This window comes from Triturus cristatus, chromosome 11 (genome assembly GCF_964204655.1).
Source record: "Triturus cristatus chromosome 11, aTriCri1.1, whole genome shotgun sequence".
In the NCBI taxonomy this organism is placed as follows: domain Eukaryota; kingdom Metazoa; phylum Chordata; class Amphibia; order Caudata; family Salamandridae; genus Triturus; species Triturus cristatus.
This window is the reverse complement of record NC_140594.1, coordinates 564706452-564728262: the sequence shown is the minus strand read 5'-3', so window position 1 is coordinate 564728262 and position 21811 is coordinate 564706452. Positions and strand designations below refer to the sequence as shown.

General features: G+C 43.2%; 1 protein-coding gene across 3 annotated transcripts in view; it reads right to left on the bottom strand.

The window, feature by feature from the left end:
• ATR (ATR checkpoint kinase) overlaps positions 1–21811 on the bottom strand; it is a 434398-nt gene that overhangs the window by 111678 nt on the left and 300909 nt on the right. For all 3 annotated transcript variants that reach the window (XM_085633621.1, XM_085633618.1, XM_085633619.1), the window contains exons 32-34: positions 18427–18604; positions 15307–15483; positions 8128–8287 (exon numbers count right to left, since the gene is read on the bottom strand). In XM_085633621.1, the coding sequence (XP_085489747.1) occupies positions 8128–8287; positions 15307–15483; positions 18427–18604 (515 nt within the window). The remainder of the gene's footprint in view (positions 1–8127; positions 8288–15306; positions 15484–18426; positions 18605–21811) is intronic.

Sequence of the window (21811 nt, the reverse complement as noted above, 5' to 3'; positions counted from 1 at the left end):
GGAATGTTTCAGACTGTTGATTTTACCAATACAAAGTCTGTTCCCTGTCCTCTAAGAAAGATGATGAGGGACAGAGCCGCCTCCCCAATTCCCACCGCCTTCAGCCGCTGCACTAACACCGTATCAAATGCTGCCGATAGGTCAAGGAGGATGGGGATCGCTCTGCCCCCCCATTCCACCTGTCTCCGAATGTTCTCTGTTGCCATGACTAGCACGGTCTCGATCGAACGACCTGCCCGAAATCCGTGCTGACTTAAATCCAACAGGTTATTGATGTCTAGATAGGACGACAGCTCCTGATTTATTGACCTCTCAAGAATCTTGGCTGCAAATGGCAGGCAAGAGATAGGTCGATAATTCTTGATCTCCAGTGGATCAAGCTGGGGCTTTTTGAGAATTGGTCTAATACAGGCTTGTTTCCAGACTAGCGGATAAATCCCAGATTGCAACACTTGATTTAAAAAGGGGGTTAGGTGTCTGCTAATAGCCCCGGACACCATATGCATGACAGTGGGAAGACACGGATCCCTTGAAGATCCTGACTTAGTGGATAAAAGGAGTTTATTTACTTCAATAGGAGACAATGTGCTAAACGTATTTAACTGACAATGCTGCAACTTGTCCTCTATTATAGTTGCTTGACCATTGTCTTTTGTCTGCCTATTAATTCGAAGGTCATCGTAGATTGTATCTTAGTTTGGAAAAAGTTTGCCATATTGGTGCATAAAGCGGGGTCAGGGATGAAACGCGTGTTCTGACGTGGTCTTGATAGCAATTGAATATTTTAAAAAAGTGTCTTAGTGGAGTTATTGGCCTCCTCTTTTTTTGTTGAATAATAGCTCTTTTTCGCTTGTATGATAGCTTCTTTATACCATTGTAGTGCTCTATTATAGGATATCTTATGCTCCCTACTATAGTCAGTTCTCCATACACGATCGGCTCTCCTGCAGGTAACTTTCAACTCTTTCAATTGCGTCCCATACCACGGTGAAGACGCCTGCACTCTTCTTGGTTTAGTAACTTTCTCAGGGGCCTGTATGTTTACCACCGTTGCTATCCAGTTATTAAACTGGCAGGCTGCATCATTATTATTATCCGGAGCATAAATAGGTGGACAGCTGTTTAGTGCTTGCTCTAATTCAGCCCCTTGGATTTTATTCCAGTATCTGATTTTAATACTAGCTGGTCTGTTTATATCAGACTGGACCGGTGGTGAGAACTGAATGTTGAAGTAAATCACAGAGTAATCGGTCCAAGGGAGGGGGGCCATGTTTGTGAGTATAACATCCAAATTAGTGGCAAAAATGCCATCAAGTGTATGGCCCGCAGAGTGAGTAGGACCCACCACCTTTTGATGAAAGCCATAGCCTGCTAGATTATCAAGCAGTCGACTGGTATCCGAGTTGTTATTAAGTTCCAAATGATAGTTAAAGTCCCCCAAAATAATGAGTGAGTTGGAATCTATACATGATTCAAGCAAAAGCTGTAGCGCCTGCGAAAAAGGGGCTCTAGGGCCCGGCGGCCTATAAAAGAGTATTCCACGTAAGGTGGAGAGGTTATTAATTTTCAATGTGAAACGCAATGCCTCCGCTGGCAGCTGTGTTATAGACTCTATATGCACTTTCAAATGATCACGATGGATGATTGCTACCCCACCTCCTACACTGCCCGTCCTATCTTGACTAACTACAGAGTACCCTGCCTGGAGAGCATTATTCCAGTCCGGGTCAGAGGTGAGGTTAGTCCATGTCTCCGTCAAGAAAACTAAATCTGGGATGGAGAGCTGGAGCAGGCATTCTAGATGGTATTCATGTTTGCTCAAGGATCTGATGTTTAGCAGCAGACATTTTAAGAGCGATGTCTACGTCAACCCCCCATTGCAACTACGATGGATAACACCATCAATAGCGTTGATTTTAGCTGAAGAAGGCGTGCCAGGCCTAGCCTTCCCGACGTCCCTCCTCCCCCCTGTATTGCCACCCTCCTCCGCAATGATGTTAGCTGGGTGTTTGGATACCTGTAAACCACAGTCAGCACATCTAAGCTCTTCCCAACCCTCCTCCATGAGGCACATTTTTGGCATACAGCACTCACCTCTCCTCAGTGCCATAATCTGTGCTCTGTGAAGGGGATGGGCCACCACACGACCAGGAGTTCTGGCGCTAGGCGCGCTCCGGGCTTGCCGCTGGCGCGCGCCCGCTGCACGGACTTACCAGCGCGTCTTTTATCCCCTCTGAGCAAACACTAGACCGCTGACCAAAAACACACTGCGGCCTCGCTCTAACAGACGAGGCCCGGGAGGTCAGTGGCACTGGGTGGGACGGAAATACAAAACAAAAGAGCCGTGTCAGCAGCAATTTTAAAAACAAAGTTTTAGTTTCCTTTCTTAAAAATCACGTAAGTAGACTTCTAGGAGCAGCATTTAGTACACCCCCCTTGTAACTCTAACTCTTAGGAAATCCGTAGCTCGCACAAAGGCCATGCTAGCCATACCTTGCACACCAAATGCAACGTTTATGACCTCACCCATGACGTGACAGATGCAAATACAAATGTTGAGTACAGACTTAGAGATGAGATTACATATCACATTACCCTCCAACACTGTGAAAAAATGACTATGAATGTACTTTTAATTAGTGGTTTGAGTGTGTTTTTATGTAATTACATTGTGCATTTATGTGTTGTTACTTATTGTGAGGTCAAAAGCATTGCATTTTGTGTGCACTTGAACTGTGGCTTTTTTGTGGATTTATGTCTTTTTTTAACATGTGTAAATGTGTTATAACCAAAACTAACCATAATTTAAAGTTAACCTTTGCTTTATTAGTGAATCTTTGCTTTTTTTAAAATCATATGACATGCAACACTTCCGTGCGACCAACCCCTCAAATCATAAAAATATATACAAATATATATATATTTTTCAAATGGGAGACTTGCAGGCCACCTTGCTTTGATTCCTATTTTAATTTTTTTTCTGGTATATATTTTATCCATATACCCATTTTTCCCTCAGTATTGTTTTTTTTTTCCACCACAAATTTTATTTGATTTTGACGGTACAAATAAATCAAGGCCCGATGTAGGCCATACAGTGAACAATCGATGTATATGGTACCACATTTGAGATGAGTATAACCATTCAGCCAGTCGAACGTCTGGCCTGTAAACTAAACAATTACACCTGGTCCCACTAAGTACCCACCACCGCATGCAGAGTGGTAATTGTGTGGCAATACCTGCAATTATCAATCTGTAACCCACAAATGAATCGTGTAATGTGTCAGTGGAACTATGGGGGTTCTGGGTGCATTATCGGAGGGAGATCTATTCCTCTGTATGTTGCCCAGCCAGACCAAATCTTTCTGTGTTTGTACGGGCACCCTCATGCCTGATAGACCGTGATTTCAGCGCCCATACACTTATCCATTGCTTTTTTCCAGTTTCCGATGGTCGGCGGGGTCGTCGCCTTCCATCTCTGGGCAATGTCTCTTTTGGCCAGAGTTAGGCCAAGGAACAGCAAATGTTGTTTATGGCTGTTCCCACCTATATCCTCCGTACTGTGGAGTAATAATAACTTGGGGTCGTGTGGGATAGTCCAGCCCAAAACTTCACCCAGGCAGGACACAATCCTCCACCAGAATGGCTGCAACACTTCACAACTCCACACCGTATGTAGGAAGGTGCCCTCGGGGTCTCCACAGCGGAGGCAATGAGGGGACTGAATGACCCCAAATTTTCCACAGGCGATGTCGGGTATAGTAAGCTCGATGAAAGTATTTAAACTGAATGAGGCGGTTTCGTGTAGAGACCGCCGCATTTCGGGGGCTTGCTAGGGCCTCGGTCCAGTCATCGTCAGTCCTTGTGGGAATGTCGGTCTCCCAGGCCGCTCTGGTCTTGCGCAGCGAATTCTGTGTATGTATGGTCAGAGTTTGATAAATTTGTCAGATCTTATGTGCTCCCAGATCTCCCATTAACCAGCGGCCCTCTAGGGGATGAAACTCCGGTAGTTCTGCTAATGTATAAAAATGGGGGGGTGAGGGCATGTCGCAGTCGGAGATATTTGTGGAACTGAGATTTATGCAGTTGGAAATCAGATTGCATTTGCTGAAAGGATTTTAATGTTGATCCTTGCATGATGTCACCTAATGTAGAGATCCCAAGAAGGTCCCATTTGTGAAAGCCTTTAAGTGTAGCTACTGCTCCCAAGTATGTGCCTTGCCACAAGGGGGTCGCCTGAGCTTTAATCGTAGAGTGCCATAATTGTATGACCGTTTTGCTGGCTGGGGGAAGGGTATCTAGATTGGCTTGGCTGTATAGCAGTTTCTGCAAGGGAGTGCCCTCCATGGCTAGTCATTCAACCGCGTAAGCAGGCTCCCCTTGTGAAGTCTACCACCACTGATTGATAACTAAGAGATGGGACGCTGCGTAGTATGCATGTATATATGCAGCGGCGATACCGCCGCAATGTATCGACTGTATGCACGTAGGTAATGCCACCCGGATCACACCGTCTGACCATAAAAACGTATTAAGGATAGCGTTTATTTGGGCGAACCAAGAGCGGGGGATAGTATGGGGGAAGTTCTGCAGTCGGTACAGAATTTGAGGCAAAGAAACCATCTTGAAAATGGCTGATCGGCCGTAAATCGACAAAGGGAGCTGTGACCAAATGGTGGTTTCCTCCCAGACAGAGGAAAGAAGAGGGGTAATGTTATATGACCACAAAACCATGGGGCTTGCTGATATGAAGATCCCTAAATATTTGAATCCCTTCCTGGCGTGGGAGAGCTGCATGGCCCAAGTCACGAGGCCCTGATCTCCGCACACTGGGTAAAGTATAGATTTAGCGGGGTGGGCACCCAAACCGGATGTCTCCCCAAACACCTAAAGCATCTGGAGGATGCGAGGACCAGAGGCCCAAGGGTCCGTCATGAAGAACAGGACGTCATTAGCGTAAAGAGCAATCCTGTCAGAATACTCCTGTGACCAGTCAAACCCTCGTATCAGCGGGTCCGGTCTCACCCAGACAGCCAGGGGCTCTATGGCTAGGGCAAATAACAAGGGGGATAGTGGACAGCCCTGCCATGTACCCCTATGGATGGGAAAGGGGGAGGATCTGTGTCCCGCAACCCGTACCAAGGCCGAGAGGTAAGTATATAATAGTTGAATAGGCGCTAAAAACCCGGGCCCAAAATAAATGGCACGTAGAAGCTCAAAAAGATATGTCCAGCTTAAGGAGTCAAATGCTTTATCTATATCGGCTAATAAAACAGCCGCCGGTCGGTCCAGCTCCCGGGCCCTAGCAAGGGCATTATGAGCCCGTTGAATGTTATTTCGGGGAAATCGCTGTGGCATAAAGCCAATTGATCCAGATGAACCAGATCTTGAATATGTGTGCGGAGGCGGTCAGCTAGGAGCTTGCCCAAGAGTTTAGGCTCAAAGTTGAGCAAGGAAATAGGGCAATATGAGGCTGGATTGTCGGGGGCAGCCTGTTTCTGGGGACGTACACAGGGTACCCTCCGCATCACACACTGCCGATATTGGGACAGGGGCCGTCTTGGCCTGACATAGTCGGTGGAGCATTTTACTGGATTTGTCTCCCCACTGGTAGATTCTGTGCTGCGTCGCTAGCCAAATTTCCAGGGCCTCGTTTGTGAAGAGCTGGTGTATTTGTTGCTGTACCTGGAGCAGATTACGCCGTGTTTCGGGGACCGTCCCTGTTGCAACACATGCTTCAAGAGATCGCTGGCGATCTTCCAAATCCAAAATCTGGGCTAGGCGTTTGCGCTTTTCGCCTGTCCGGAAGCTGATGTCGACCCCTCGAATCGTGGGCTCGAGGGCCTCCCATAAAATAATTTTCGACGAGGCTGTATCAATTTTAAACGTCATATAGTCAGTGATGGCTTGTCGAAGGGCTTCTTGGTAAGTAGGGTCTTTAAGATGCAAGGGCGACATTTGTCAACGCTGTAGGGGTCGTCGGGATTTCACACCTAACCTAAGCTGCACTGGATAATGATCCGACAGTCCCCTAGCCAAAATGGAGCAATGAGTGATCCTTTGTGTATAGTTTTTGGGGAGAAAAATGTAATCAAGAAGTGAAAGCGTGTCGTAAACTGTCGAGGTGTATGTAAAGCCCTTTTCAGAAGGGTGGTGAGCGCGCCACGTATCCGACTACCACAATGTGGAGGCTAGAGATTGAGTTTGGATTTACCTAACTGAGGTTCCTTTCAGGATCCTCGTCAACGATCTAAAGGTGTCATAACATCATTCCAATCCCCGCCTAGTATAGATAGCCCCTCCGGAAGATCTCCCCATATCTGTATGACTTTATCAATGAATGATTGACAAAATTAGGGTGGAGCATAAATGCTGCCTATGGTCTGTTGTTCTCCGGCCAGTGTACCAGTAATAATGGTATATCGACCCCCTGGATCTAGCCAATGCTTGGAGTTTGGGGATGGTGTAGGGTACGCGCCAATGTATTAGGACCACAGAGCCCCGAGTGAACCCTGAGTGGTATATGGTAGTGAAGCTGAACCTACTGAGAGACAGGGCTTTATTCCCCAAAAGGTGGGTCTCATTTAGAAGGAGGACGTCAGCCGCACAGCGTTTAGCCAGTCGTAGGACGGCACCCCTTTTGATCTTGTTAAGCAGCCCCCGGACATTCCACGAGATGACAGAGTATTGTTTTTGCATAATTTTTCTATGAAATGACTACATTTGAGAATCCTCCACCCAAAACTTTTAGTTATGGTACAGAGTGGGTGGGGACTATTTATCTTCAAGAATTGCTATTAAGGGCCTGATTACCAGTATGGTGGAAAGGTTCCAGCCATCAATACGGTGTCAGATTCCCCGCCCGCCTAGTTGGCTGTCGGCTCGCTGTACTACGATGTTGGTGGGTTGCTGAAGGAAAGACTGCTGGAGTCCTGCCGACACCGCCAGCCATTCACAGACCGCCTCGATGGCGAAAGGGGAAAAGCAGCTGTCAGAGGGACGTACAGACAAGGTTACAGCCGTCCGGATTACGAGGTGTCTTTCTGTCGAGCCGACAGTGAAGGGGAGACCGCCTGCTTCGAGTTGGCGGAATCTAAGGGAATGGGGTGCAAACTCACCCATTTCCTTCTTTTCCCTGCAGTCTCCTATGTGGATCCCTTCCTCCAGGGGGCCCCTTCACAGCAGCAACTTGACATAAAGAAAATAAGCCTTTCTGCACTGAAATCCAGGTAAGTCCATTTCGCACTTTTCACCCATTGACTGGATAAGGCAGATATGATTTGGACTCCAACAATGGGAAAGTACTCAGACAAGGTATTTTCTCACATGTATCATGCATATGTGTATATTTTACACTTGTTTATTCACAATGTACACACCTGCATCGACACATGAAAAATTAGTCCAACCATTAGAAACACAGCTGCAGGGCCAGCGGTGACATCGTAATGTGGCGGAAGAGACCGCCGACTTAACGGTGTACTTGGGACCGCCACCGTGGTGGGATGGGAAGAAAACAGCCAAACTTGTAATCAGGCCCTAAGTCTGTTAACGTTGCTTAGTGACAATACATTACAAGCTAGTACTTTACAAAACAAAAACTAATCTCAGCTTCTCCAGGTGGCCACATTGTGTGATCCAGAAGATGACCTCATCTCCCAGATATCAAATTTAAGAGACCTTAACACCATTATTATTGCATAATGTCTGTGGAACTCATCGCATGCCACAGCTTTCTAGGTTTCAGATGAATGCCTGTGCAGAGAATGCCTCTCAAGGTGGGAGCCCAAAACGATCCAGGTGCTGAAAGGGGAATTTTTGTGGTGCAGTATACACAAAAGGAGGGACCTATAGCATAGTGCACAATCAGTTTTGAATTGAATGGTTGTGGAATCTTGACTCTTTAGTAAACTGAAGGTTGGCTTGGGATTGTTTATAAATCAACATAGTCTTGTCCCACTGCATCACCTGCCTTTACCCTATCATTCACTTTGATTGAAGGTAACTTGATTTTGAACTGGAGGATTGATTCTCAATGGAAGTTTTAGACTAACTCCGAAAAGTAGGATTTTCAAGTGACCTGAAAATGTATAATGAACTTCAACTGTGGATTGCATTGCTTACCTTAGACCATAACCACTTTGCCCTTTCCACATAAAGTTCCGCCAGTCTAGATTCCCCCGCATTTAGGAGAGCATTGTATGCAGTCTGGTGATGTCCTGCTTTCCGAGCCACCCTGGCACTCTGCAACCAGCATTCTCCAACCAATTCCACGTAATCTGGCCTGTAATGATGTTTTTCAAAATAAGAATTATTGGATTATGAAACAGAGTACTTACAGCGCTCTATCTAAGAAACATGATTTCACTTCTTAGAACACTTAGGGCCTGATTTCAAGTTTGGCAGTCCTCCTGTGGCGCTGCCACCACCATATCCGCAGCAGGACTGCCAAAACCATGGTGAGCCCGCCTGCTGGATTAAAAATGTAATCCATGGCAGGTGGGCAGTGCTGCGGCGGTTTTACGGTGGTAGTCTGTTAGGCTCAGAAGAGAGCCTAAAATGCAGACCGCAGCCGTGAGAGCACTTGCAGCACATTCCTGCAAGGTGTGGCATGCCCCATGTTCTTCATGCCACACCATGCATGAACAGGGGTGCAATTCCTGCAAGCACCCCCAGGCCGAGGAGCGGCAGGGGGCCCTGTTAGGATGTCATTAGTTGCCTCTCCGCCACCCTTTTCATGGCGGGCTAACCGCCATGAAAAGGGTGGTGGGCAGGAAACTCCTAATATGCTCAGCCATGCCGCAGCGGCACGCCAGCAATTTAGTGCCTCTGACCGTTGCGCCACTGCAGCAGCGGGATCCTGGATCCCCGGTGGATGCAGAGGTTCTGCAGCGGTCCAACCGTCACACTCCTAATACTGAGGGCAGGCCTGCAGTGTGGCGGTGCCCTGAGTTTATCATTTGCAAGTGGGCTGTAAATGTGTGGAGCGAAAACATATAGACAATTAGGTTAACAGTTTTTTGTTTAGTTTACACAACTGCATACATCTTTGGTAAGTAATACTAAAGGTGACCTAGTATTATCACGCATCTCTCAGTAATTACTGGTGATGTCATCAGTAGGCTTTTGCTATCAGAGATGTGGTAAACAGCTGTCGAAACACTTTTTCTGAAGATTATTTGTTGTTTTGTTCAGAGAGATCTAAATACAACAAAAAAGTCTGGTGCTAATTGAACTAATAGGCTAGCCTTGTCTCCCATAGTTATCATTCAATTTTATAACCAAAACCATAATTTTTCATCCAACCACTAAAAATAAATATGAATGCTTTATCCTAAGGGCGTTCAGCAGCTTGAGATGGCAGTCTTATGTATATGATCATAACATTGATCACTTACAGAATACCCAAGCCTGATATCGCCCAATGTGGGCCACAGGCACAACCTCTGTAACATCCAAAATCCATTTTTAACTACAGATATGTAAATCATGAATGATAGGCTATCAGATCATTTTCCCCAGAGATCGTCAAAGCCAATGCTGATATTATGGGAACAATTCATTATTTAAATGATTGGGTGTTCCTGACCTAAAAGGATGAATGCATTCATATGGGTTTTTTTCTGAACATGGTTTCCTCACAGAATGATGAAAAACAATAATAGCAATAATGGAATTAACCAAATCTATAAGCCATCTCTAAGAGAATTATTTTTAAGAGACCTCACATCAAAAACAAGCATCAATTATAAAATTGCATCCAAGTGGATAAACCTCATAATTTATTCAAGGACAACTTTGCTGGTGTTTCTTGTGAAGTTCTTAAGCAGCACATAAATGGCACGTTAAAAGGGATTGAATTTAAAGAAACCACTCTTCTTAAAACATATTTTCTTTATTCCATATCAATTTTTGGCTATTACAATTATTTTGACTTCCACCTGCTTCTCTACTAAATGTTTATGTACCATTTGGCATTGGTAAGTTTCACAAGATGTCATTTTTGGTCATCAAAGCATCTTTGCATAAAATACCTGTTCTTTATTTAGACTAGCTCTTTCATGGACTATGCCAGTACAGCCTGTACTGATCTAACATTGGATATGTCAAGAAGGGGGAGGTTGGAGAATAAAAGGGAGGGTCTCCAGAAGCTATTATTCCCATTCAATATGATAAAAGGAGCAATAAAATATTTGCCACAGAGACAGATGCCACTGTCTTATATGTGCCTTTTTTCATATAATACAAATCTGCCTAACATGTTAGGGAAAATACTCAAAAGTAAATTCTTGAAGACTTATCAATTATGTTACAGCTGTGTAAGCGGTTGTAATTCTGTATCTGAACTCAAAATCGGATTGGCTGTGAAGTGCTTAGCACGTCTCCATCAGAGGACCTCTTTCTGAATGTTCTTTCTACTAAGGACATCAGAGGGGAAGGGGAGGGGCTTGGTGTGACCCCACGTCCATGTCAAGGAGGGCTGGATTGTTCTCTGTAAGGGTAGAAAATGTCCTTTCTCCTCCAGAAAAAAAGTTAATTCTAAACTCATAGCGTTCAGTCTAAACTTCAGTTAGTCAACATAATAAGACTTTTGAATTTTCTGCTTGGCTTAGCATGAAATCGCATAACATACACACCCCAAATCTAACAGTGCATTCCATGTACCAGCATGCACAACCTTACACTATGCTCTGACCCACTCCTACTCCAGATCTCTGTACTGGGGTGAATGTATGACATTGTTCTGCATTCTGTCCATCAATTGTTGTTTTTGCATTTGTCACCCCGAGTGGGAGGGGTATGCCCAGACGTGGGTCCCTTGCTCTCCATGCCACTGGAATCAAGCTATCCTGGCTGAAGAGGGGTGAAACCCCGAAACCGGTCCTAGGATGCTTGTTTCCAGTCCAGGGAGGACCTGGCTTGGCAGTTCGGGCTGGACTGTTCCCATGAGGCACAGGGTCAAGACTGATTTGCATATGGCCTGGTTCAAACTGGAACGGCATGGTGAGCAAAAAAAAACGATGGATTTAGGCCCAGATCTCTGTACTGGGGTGAATGTATGACATTGTTCTGCATTCTGTCTATCAATTGTTGTTTTTGCACCACTCCTACTATGTACAGATACATATTTTTCGTAAGCGACAATTTCACCAGCTATATTTCTTCATGCAAAGTTGAATGCAGATTGGAAAAGGGGCCAAAGCTTGTTTGGGGGAGCTCAAACAGGGAGAGTCAGGAATACAAAAGTGGCAATTTTCAAAGAACGCAAAAGTCACTAGCCAAAAGTCATGTTCTGCAGGTACTGAGGCCATGGGTGCCTTGTACTCATGCACAAGCCCCATAGCCACAAGTCGCAGCATGTGGGTACTAAGAGCACAGGCTCTAGGCACAGACAAAGGGTGTGCTCTGTTCCAATCACACACATGGTATGGTAGAATGCCATGACCTGTTGGTACTACAAACATTGGTAATGGACTAAGAACATGGAACATGGATTTCTGTCAGTAACCATTCCCATATTACCTGTAAGGTATTGCCTAAGGCCAAGCTGTTTGGATGCATAGCAGGAGGCATGGCTTTCCGTCATGCCCTGTTTCCAAAGGGCCAGGCCTATGGCGATTGCTCATAAGTACTAGGGAAAAACCATGGGGCCTAATCATATCCTACGCAACACCACAACTATGAGTACTGCAGGCAGAGGCATAGGGCATGGCAAATTTATATGATTTGAAAGTAATGGGCTGTGCCAGAATCCACAGGCCACTCCAGAAGGTTTGAGGAATGGGTTATTGGGCACTTGGAATGGTCAAATCTCATGCACTATATCTATGTGGGTACAGGAAAAATCCTGTATCCATATTGTACAGTTTTTTCATATTACCTGAAAAATATCAGTTGAAGAGGGGTTGTAATTTGGAACCAAAATTCATATTTTTTACGCAACCATAACACTTCCAATGTAACGACGATAGCCTCATACATGGCATTATCAGTAACATGCTAGTGAGATGAGAACACTTGACATCACTGATGAAACACTAATGTGGTAAAATAAAAGTTGTTTTCACAAATGGTTGCATTTTCTAAGCATATGCTGAACTTTTTGGGCACATGATGCTACTTTAAGGGAACATGAGAACCTGTTTTGGGAAAATGAAAGTGATTATTGGGAATATGGTAGCACTTTTACGAATCGAATAGGATGCCAGTATTTACGCTTTAAAAGCCATGATACATCAAAGACACTGCAGTGGTTGTATCAAGACAAAGGGACAAGATGTTCAGAACTGTTTCCATCTTCACCACCATCATGCCCGCTACAAAAAGATGGTGGCTATTGGATTTGCCTTTTCATTTTCCATACTAGGTCTTCCTTCACATTTTCTTCAATGCAAATAAATGCATCATATTGTAATGGAAAAAACTGCCCACCAGGAATGGCACACAACAGTCCAGATTAGAGGAATGCATTAACAGGATGCCACTTAACTTCCCTTAGCTGGCTGAAAGCACGTTTCTCGCTCGGTCCCTTTGTGTGCACAATGAACATGCACTAAAGCAATAAATGAAATAAAATTACATTTGTAGAAAATTACTGACCTCGCAATTGAAGATTGATGAAAAAACAGAACAATGGATGAAAGGATTTTGAAGGGAGATAGAGGAATTAAAAAAGTTGAGCATTAAGAAACTTACAGAATGCTTGCTGATTTGTGAGAGGATCAAAAGGAAGTAGCCTCTAAATGTTTGCTATGTCAAATAAAAGAAGGCTCTGCTTCCATACCTTTCCTTAGGATAATTTTTGACTGGACTATTTGATGATGGATGGATGCAGGAAGGTTTCTAGAGAGGGTCCGCATTTTGAAACACAACTAAAGAAAGAATTAACCTGCTTTATGGCAGGTCTTGTGACAACTGCAAATTAATTGGAAAATGTTTTGTTACTAAACAGCGCTATCACTATAAATTTGGTATAGTGATCAAAGATATGGTCTCTATGAGAGGTTTTGGAATAATCTGGTAGTCACGCTCTGTATGGTTTTGAAATTCGACAAAATATCTGGAGAGAGCTACATAAACCAAGTTGCTATCCTCAAGGCTGGATTGAATAATTTCCGGGGTAATCATTTTCATAAATTCAGTAGGTAAATGAGGAAGATTTTCCTTATGGTCTTCAGGCACAAAAAAACAGGGGACTTCCAACTCAGCAAACCAAGGTTGGAATGAAAGTTTCTTATTAAGTATAATACCCAAGTCCCTGGAGGCTTAGCAGGCATTGGGTCTAAGGCTATAAAACTGGCAGACTCAATATCTGATCAGAGATTTTGGGTCCCCTAATAAGAGGCCTCTGTTTTCTCTGTATTAAGTTTAAGTGAACTGGAGATCATTCACTAGGCTATGACCACAAGATTGCCTTCTGAGTGGAGAAGGAGTACTAGTTAAGCCAAATAATGAATTAGATGTCTTGGACTTAACTGATGAATAACAAGCAACATAATCAGTTTTGCCAAAAGGAGGATACAATTCTTAAAATCAGAAGGTCACAAGGAGGAAGTCAGTGGTAGCCCATGAGGAAGAGTTGTAAAGTTGGAACAAAATGGAGAAGGTTTGACAGCCCACCATTGATCTTTAAACAAGTGGTGTACTAGTGTAGGTCACTGCCCATCACCCCATTTGCAGCAGGATGGATAGGAGACAATGCTTAATGCAACAGAAAGGTTGAGGAAGGAAACTGCAGCTAATCCTCTGGTGTGGAGAGTCACGTGTAAGTCATCTAGGGCTGCCACAAGCACTGACTTCATCCCATGAGTGGAACTGAAGGATTGTGTACTGTACAGATGATTTTTCTGTTCAAAGAAGGCAAAACATTCCAGCTTGATGGCTCATTTGATTACCTTAGTAAGGAAGGGTAATGTAGCAAATTAATGGCTATAATGACACAACTATCTCTATACCAAGAAACACACCGTATTGTTGTTTTATATGTATACAAAGTTCAACAAAGGTGCTTTCAAAATGGTAAGAAAAGGAAAGAGGAAGCTGGGACAGATAATGGAAAATATAGCCCGGTCTGCATTAGGCTTCATGAAGAGGGGAATGACTACAGCCTGTTTCTACGAGAGAGAGAGAGTAGGCCACTGGCAAGCAAGACACTGCTGACCACATTAAGGTTTGGAACAATGTTATCAGTGGCAAGTTTAATAGTTTAATTCGACAATGATTGAGGCAGAGGAAGGTCCTAATCTAATGTAGAACTTCCGGAGGGTAAAATCTGTAGAAAGTGGAAAAGAAGGAGTAAAACAAGAGCGGAGAAAAAAGGAGATTCACAGAGAAAGAAGGGGGTCATTCATATCTGCAGAAGACTGGGCAAAGCAGTCGGATCTTTTCAGTTTTCGCAAAGAAGTTATCTGGTGGCTCTAACTAAGTCTCAAATGCAGCAACTGAAAATATGCTACAGGAAGAGATGGTTAGCTCATTTACAATTCGTAATACCTCCTTAGCAGAGTTAAAGGAGTTAAGGATCTGATTCTGGCACTGCTGAAAGCATGCAGTGCAGGTCTAATGACTACCTTATAGCGAAAGTAAAGCATCCTTCATTTTGGTGGCTATGGTCTTTGCATGATTCTATCTTGGCCATTTTACAGGTTTTCTTCATGCCAAAAACATCATCATTATATCAAGAAACATTTGCAAGCGCGTGTTTCAATTTAGCCTTCTTAAGGATCCAAATTTAGTCAATTGAAATTGTAAATCACGAATTAAGAACTGCTATTTTGCACTCAAAGATATCATTTCATTTACAATTTGCAAATGTAATGGAAACCATATTTTCGATTCAAAGGCTTAACTAAAGACCTAAGTCTAGGAGACAAGAGTGCACAAAGAGCCCATGAAACAAAACACACAACAAAACAAGTGAGTCGTCTGAGAAATACTGGCATAAACATTTGGAAGAAGTTTATGTACGCAGAGTTGGGAGGCACACACTAAGCACAGACACAGGATCAATAACAGAAATGGAGAAAGCAAGACCCAGAGGCAATATTGGGAGGAAACAAAGGAGCAGGATCTGCATGAAAAGTAGCAATTCATGAACAAATGCAAAAGAAATGGTACTGAGAAAATAGGTACAGTGAAAAGGTACAAATGGCAACAAAAAGCTAAGAAAGATTTTTAGAGAAGAGAAATTTTGAAATGTGCAATTTAAGGTGAAAAATTGGCAGAAATTCACTTCCATGACAAAACACAAACACTTTGATTAAACAACTAGTGTCAAAAAATGAAGATATAATAATATCTCGCCTTTTGTTGAGGCTAATTAAAGCCCTTCGAAGTGCCAAAATGGGCTCCTTAGCTCTGTACGAGTTCTGTGTCATTTCTAAACGGGCCAGCCAGTTTAGGGCATCTTTACTGTTGTCAGCAAGAGGCTGCTGAAGTAAGGGTCGGATGCTGTGCTCCAGTTCACACAGCATATGCAATCTGAAAAAGAAAAACACACATTTCAGAAGACCAATCCAAAGTTATTATAAATGGCTTGAAAGAGTAAAACATATTTTACTGAGAAAAGCACAAGGTTGATTGTTTGACTGTGGTGGAATCTACAGCATGACCATTCACTTGATGCAAAGACCACACATGTAGTCTGTATAGAAAGCCGTACACTGAAAAAGAAGTGGCTAAAAGTATAAAATAATGTTGGGTATAGAATGATGGCACAAGAACATTTTCAGTGTTTAATTTGTGAGAGTTCAAAGGGGTTATCCGGTCAAGAGAAGAAGAAAAAACAGGTTTTTAAACCCAGTTCTGCATCACTAAAAATTACCAACAATAAGCATTCCAGAATAATACTTTGATTAATGATGTCTGCATGGGTTTTTAGATGTATTGTGTCATCATTAACCGGATAGCCCCTGTAAAGCTGGCTGTAGAATGGCAAAGAATTTATGGCTGAGAATTTGGGTTTGAGACCTAGCTGTTTGAGGAGGTGTTGGTTTGGGTTATTTTGTTGCATGAAGCTACATTCCTACCTACTCGACTCCACATGCAAGGAGGAGTTCATGCCTTTGGTGATATGTCTGCAGAACTTCAACCCAAGCTGGATCTAGTGTTAGCAGCAGCCGCGAGCCACGCTCCGTGCAGGTAACAGCGGTGGGGCAGTGTGGCTGGATTCGGGGGGGGGGGGGGGGGGGGGGGAGAGATTTGGAGGGACAATGGCGAGGGGAACTTCATTATTTATTTAATTTTCCCTCTGCATCGTCCCTCGAATACCCCCCCTACCATTGTTTGAGAAGAAATTATAAGAAAGGAGCAAGTATTTAAACACTGACCTTGACATACAAGCAACTGCAATATTCTCGGCACTGCATAGTTGGCCACGTATTACAAATTTAAGGAATTCACTAGTCAACTGCCATATAAACTGACATTTGTAAACTGCCATGTTAGAAAAGTGTGAGAGAGGCTTTTGAGTTGCAGGAATACAACACTTCAGATGATAACTCCCATCACAGAGAGTATCACATGGAATGTGCAATTAGTCAAGCTGTTAGGCTGCAAAGTTATTGAGGGTGGATGTGAACATGTAAATATATGTCAATGCCGTAAGAAAGGAAGGGTGTTTCAAGCCAAGTGATAAATGGGAATGAGATATAAAATAGCCGGGCAGGTTGATTGCAATGTATTGGTGAGGAGTGCATTGTCATTTTGCCTGAGTTCGCAAGTGAAGCAACCAAATCTAATCACGCACATCGTGAAGTGGATATCACTGATGAAGGGGTAAATCAGATGGCCTTTCAGCAGAGGATTACTATGAGAGCATAAAATGGGTGCCATATTGCTGAATTAGCATTAAGCGAACAAATCACATTTTAGGGAATGCTGGGAATAATATTTTGATAGTGTTGTTTAAAATATGCAACTCCTAGCTGAATATAACAACAATGGTCGAAAGCTAGCTCAAATATGTATTTCTTGACAATTTTTAATATAGTGGCAGAAGCATGCAACGAAAAATGTGCGTACGAGAAAATGAATAGAAATATTGGTTTGGAACAACCACCCTGCATTGTGGATGATGTTAAATTTATATGTCAAATTAAGAGGTTATGTTGGTGGAGTCCTGCAAGGTATTTATTTACAGACTTAACACAAAAACACAAGAATGTGTTGGTTTTCTGTGTGCATGAAATGAATATAATAAGAAAGGTGAGACATGGATTGGGAGGTCTTCCAGTGAGTGCAGGAGGGTGGTTAGCAGAAGAGTCACAAGAAAGTCCTCGAATGAAATAGTAAAACAAATTAATTTATCGATGTTGCTTTGCCAACTGTTGCAGTGAGGGAATGAAATGCAATCTCCATTTAGCTTTCTATTTGTGTAATTTGAAGGCCAACATATGGGGGAGGTGTTACCGTTTGGCCAATCTCGGTCCAATCAGGCCCTGAGCTGCATGTAGCAATCGCACATCTTCCATATACAACTTCCAAAAAATGCCTAGTGGGCTGATATCTGCTTCCACATTGTTTTGAAGGCTCATGCAATTCTTATTTCATAGAGTGTTGGGGCAACTGCTTCAGGATGATATTCTTGTATGTGCTGAACATGAGTGCTTCCGAGGACCGCACAATGTGTTGGTAATACTTCTGGATAAGAGTATGGCATTAAGTGAAGAGACGTAAAACTCCTACAGCGAAACGACTGTGTGTCTCGGATGTGGTATTTTCAAGCAATGCTGTCAAGCCTCACCCCATAGTACTGAGAACAACTTTAACCACATGTTAGAAGGTGCACGTTCTACGCAATATTTGCTATAGCATTGCCAGCAAGACTGAACCTTTGAGCTAACTTATGAATGGAAGAAAGGGGATAAATATGTTTGGAATTATACATGGCAGAAAGGGTTTGAGGGTGTTTGGAAATTATTTATTGCTAGTCCCAGCTTGTAGTTAAAGTTCTATTTGACAAGGACGGTGACTACGGACGCCAGTGCTTATGGTTTCACTGCAACACTGTCTCAACTCATTTGGGACATTTATTCTACCTTATTTTTTCCTTTCTCTACCAGCTTCCTCCCATCTTCTCCTTTTCCCTTACTTCCTCATTCCTACCACTCTTTTGCTAATTTTTTTCCCATTATGAACCATGATTGTCTTCTGAAAATGGTAGCGCTTTATAAAAGAATAAATACCAAAGTTTTTGGTGCAAATGCGGGTAAGTACCTTAATATATAGAACTGGCTGTAGCTACAGTTCTTTGAAACAGTAGCAAAGGGGAATCAATGTTATTGCATGAGAGGGTTTTTAGGTGCTCCAGGGGCTCAGGACTTCAGGACCTTGCTGTTAAATCAAAAATGCCAAGGGGTGATAGTTCCAAGAAAAAACAAGTATATGCTGTAATGCCCTTACCATCACTGGTAGTGTACCCACCTGACGATGTATTCATATCCCCGCTGATAGGATCCTCGTTCAAAGCTTGCTGCTGAGAGGGGTACTATCTGCTCAGCCCGGACCACCTTCAATGTCTCATAAAAAGCTTCAGTGTCTCGCTTTTTTGCTGCCAACAGCAACTGCCCCAGTCTGACGCTCCAAGTAGTAGACTTCTTATCTATTTAATAATAAAAACATTGAGATGACAAGACGTACCCCAGCAAAATGGCAATGTAAAGTTATTATTATCAACCATTTTACTTATGTACTTAGCTAATTCATGGTAATGTAGAGGATCATATTTACATGGCTGTACATTCAAAAGGAGTATGTTACCCTGTAAGCATCTATTTGTAGTGTGTAGTGCTGCAGATTCACATGCTGCACACTCCTGCAATCTAGTATTGGGACCGGACTTTAAAACTTGTTTTTCTTGAGGACGTCTTTTATGTTCAACGTTGTGCATCGTTTCTCCTCCTCCTCGAGGCAATGCATAGGTTCAACTGGTCCTTTGTTAGATTGCAATGTTTTTTCTCTGCCATACGGTGAGTGAGGATATAGTCTGCTAAGTTAGCGATTGCTGTTGAAAATGCTTACATTTATTGTGTATATGTGCCACCATCTAATATCCGCTGGGTAGGCAGGAGTGTGCATGTGAATCTGCAGCACTGCATGCTACGATTAGATGCTTACAGAGTAAGTAACATACTCCAGTCATTGCATGTGTTGCCTGCAGATACGCATGCTATGCATAGAATGTAAAGCAGTACTCATTTGGCGGTGGCTTTAGGCATCAGATGGTGTATTTGCTTGGAATAATGTGCATAGAACTGATTGTCCCACTAGAGCTTGTTGTCTGGCTTGTACATCCATACAATAGTGTTTGCTAAAAGTGTATGTGTTTGTCCATGTTGCCGCTTTACAAATGTCTGTTAGCAGGATATTTCCCAAGAAGGCCATTGATGCTTTATTTTTTCTTGTGGAATGAGACCTTGGCATTGTGGATAGTGTTAGTTTTGCGTTGATGTAGCAAACCTGTATACATTTTACAATCTATATAGCAATTCCTGTTTTTGAGATGGGATTACCTTTCCTTGGATTTGAAAAAGCTACAAATAGTGGTTGTGTTTTTCCAAATGTTTTTGTTCTTTCCACATAGTACATAAGGGCTCTTTAAACATCCAGTGTATGTAATGCCCTTTCAGCAATTGTCTCTGGTTTTGGGAACAAAACTGGTAAATCTAATGTTAGAATTTGTCACGTGGCCGATAGGGACATTGTCGACATCACTAAGTTAGCATGGCTCGTGCAGCCATGATACTGCTTTTGCGCACGTTACTACATAACTTTATTTTTGCAAGACTCTGTTTATGCCTTTCACATGAGAACTGTCTGCTGTGTTCATACTCTGCCTGTTCCTGGAGTTTAGTCTGAACATTGTGAGCAAGGTCGATAAACAATACCCCTTGTTATTCTGTTCTGGTCAGGACCTAGCGCCTAGAAAAAACATACCATTGCAGCTGCGGCTGGAGACTCGTGCTTTGATATTACGGGGATACATGTTTTGGTAACACACACTTGGAGAGGGACCTTTCCAGGAAGAAGAGCAATAGCCACCTTCGATGTAGACATCACATCTATGCTCTAAGGTATGGGGACTGCTGACAAAACCCAGAGATCTTCTATTCTATAATAATACATATTCTATCTAAGGAGAGGGAGGTTAGGCACTATAGTCATTTCTCCACTGTCTTTATAATATGATATCTCCTTTCAAAATGCATGGACTAACTGTATTTCTGTTATGCATTTTTCTGCTTGTTGTGGCACGTATACTGCATGTTTGAGCACGTTAGTTAAAATAAACATTTTAAACTATATTCGTGTCTCGGTCAGATCTTATTGTGGACAGGTGCGAGAGTGTGAGCGAAAAGGTGTGTCTTGTCACCACGATTCATGAGAGATCAGGGAGTGTTGTGTTCTGGGTTGTCTAATCATTTGCTTCTCAGTGTTTGGATAGGAGAGCGAGTGAGACACTATAGCTAGTCGGTCCTGGGCTTGTGGGTACTAAGGCGGTAGGAAGGCTTAGCCCCTATACGCCAAGGTCCCATAATCCTGCACCTAGTTCTGTGTATGTGCAGAATCCCTGCAACATGGTGCCACCAACATTTGATCTGGTACTTATACAAGAGACCCCTGAGTAGCACTTGTGCTTGTCCACGATACCCTCTCATCAGTTGTGGAGACGGCCGTGGTGTGAGGGAGATAGCCTCCTATATTGGTAATAGTATAGGTTGTTCAAGCTTGAATTCTAAATGGTTTTGTTTAATATTAACCTGATATTGCACTGATGTTTCAAATACAGAGTGGATAATGGCAATTAACATTGCACCACCAAACTGCGCTGCGGTTACTGCACACTTGACCCTGAATGGAATGCAGGTTGCGGAAGCAGATTTTATATTTTTCGTAGAGGCAGATGCTGCTCACCACTTTGAGGTTTTTTACTCCTGGGTTAAGTTTCCTGCAGTCGAAGGGAACGATAATTTCTTTCATGAATATGAACAGGGGGCGGTACCACGAGGTTACCGTCCATACCGTTTGCTTGAAGTTCCGCTGTCAGCTTGGCAGCACACCATATGGTTTGATGGCGCCCTACCTCACCCTGTTTCGGTGGTCCGACTAGGCCCATTGTCCGTCGACGGGGCCACCTGGCCCGTTTTGGCGGGCTTTACTCAACATCCAAATTATCAGGCAGTTACACTTGCAGAGCTCCGAATCTTACACACAAATTTAATTCATATACATAGAAGTGTCATACAATACCTAGCTCATAATATACCGGCGGTGCCGCTCAGCCACCAGGACATGGTGGCATAGTTATAAGTCCCATCATGACTAATTCTGTAATGGGAATGCAACCTCAGAATAGGGACGAATTCCCTCTTTGGATGTACTAAAGAATTTGAGCAGCTCGAAGCTGTTTTTTCACACACGTCTCCTGTAGACAAACACAGGATACTGACCATGAGTTTACCAAATAGCCTAATTCCCAATTTAGCAGATTGCACCACTTGGGGGAAGGGGTTTGCTGCAGTTTACTCCCTGTGCTTTGGCACCGCCTCCATGACTGTACTTCCGACAGTCTTTAAGAAGGTTCAAGATGAACACGGGGTGGAGGCAGCACTAGAGTTAGGAATGAGGCTAGTTGGGGCATTTCCCGTAGTCTCAGATATGATACTTGCAAACGTAAAGGGGGAACCGTAAGCTTACAGGTGAGTCAGCACAAGGAGGCAGTAGCTGACGTTGATAAACAAAGGGAATTGCCAAAGATAATTGCTAAAGTATATAAATACTTGGGACGCAATAATTTGGGTATTAAACC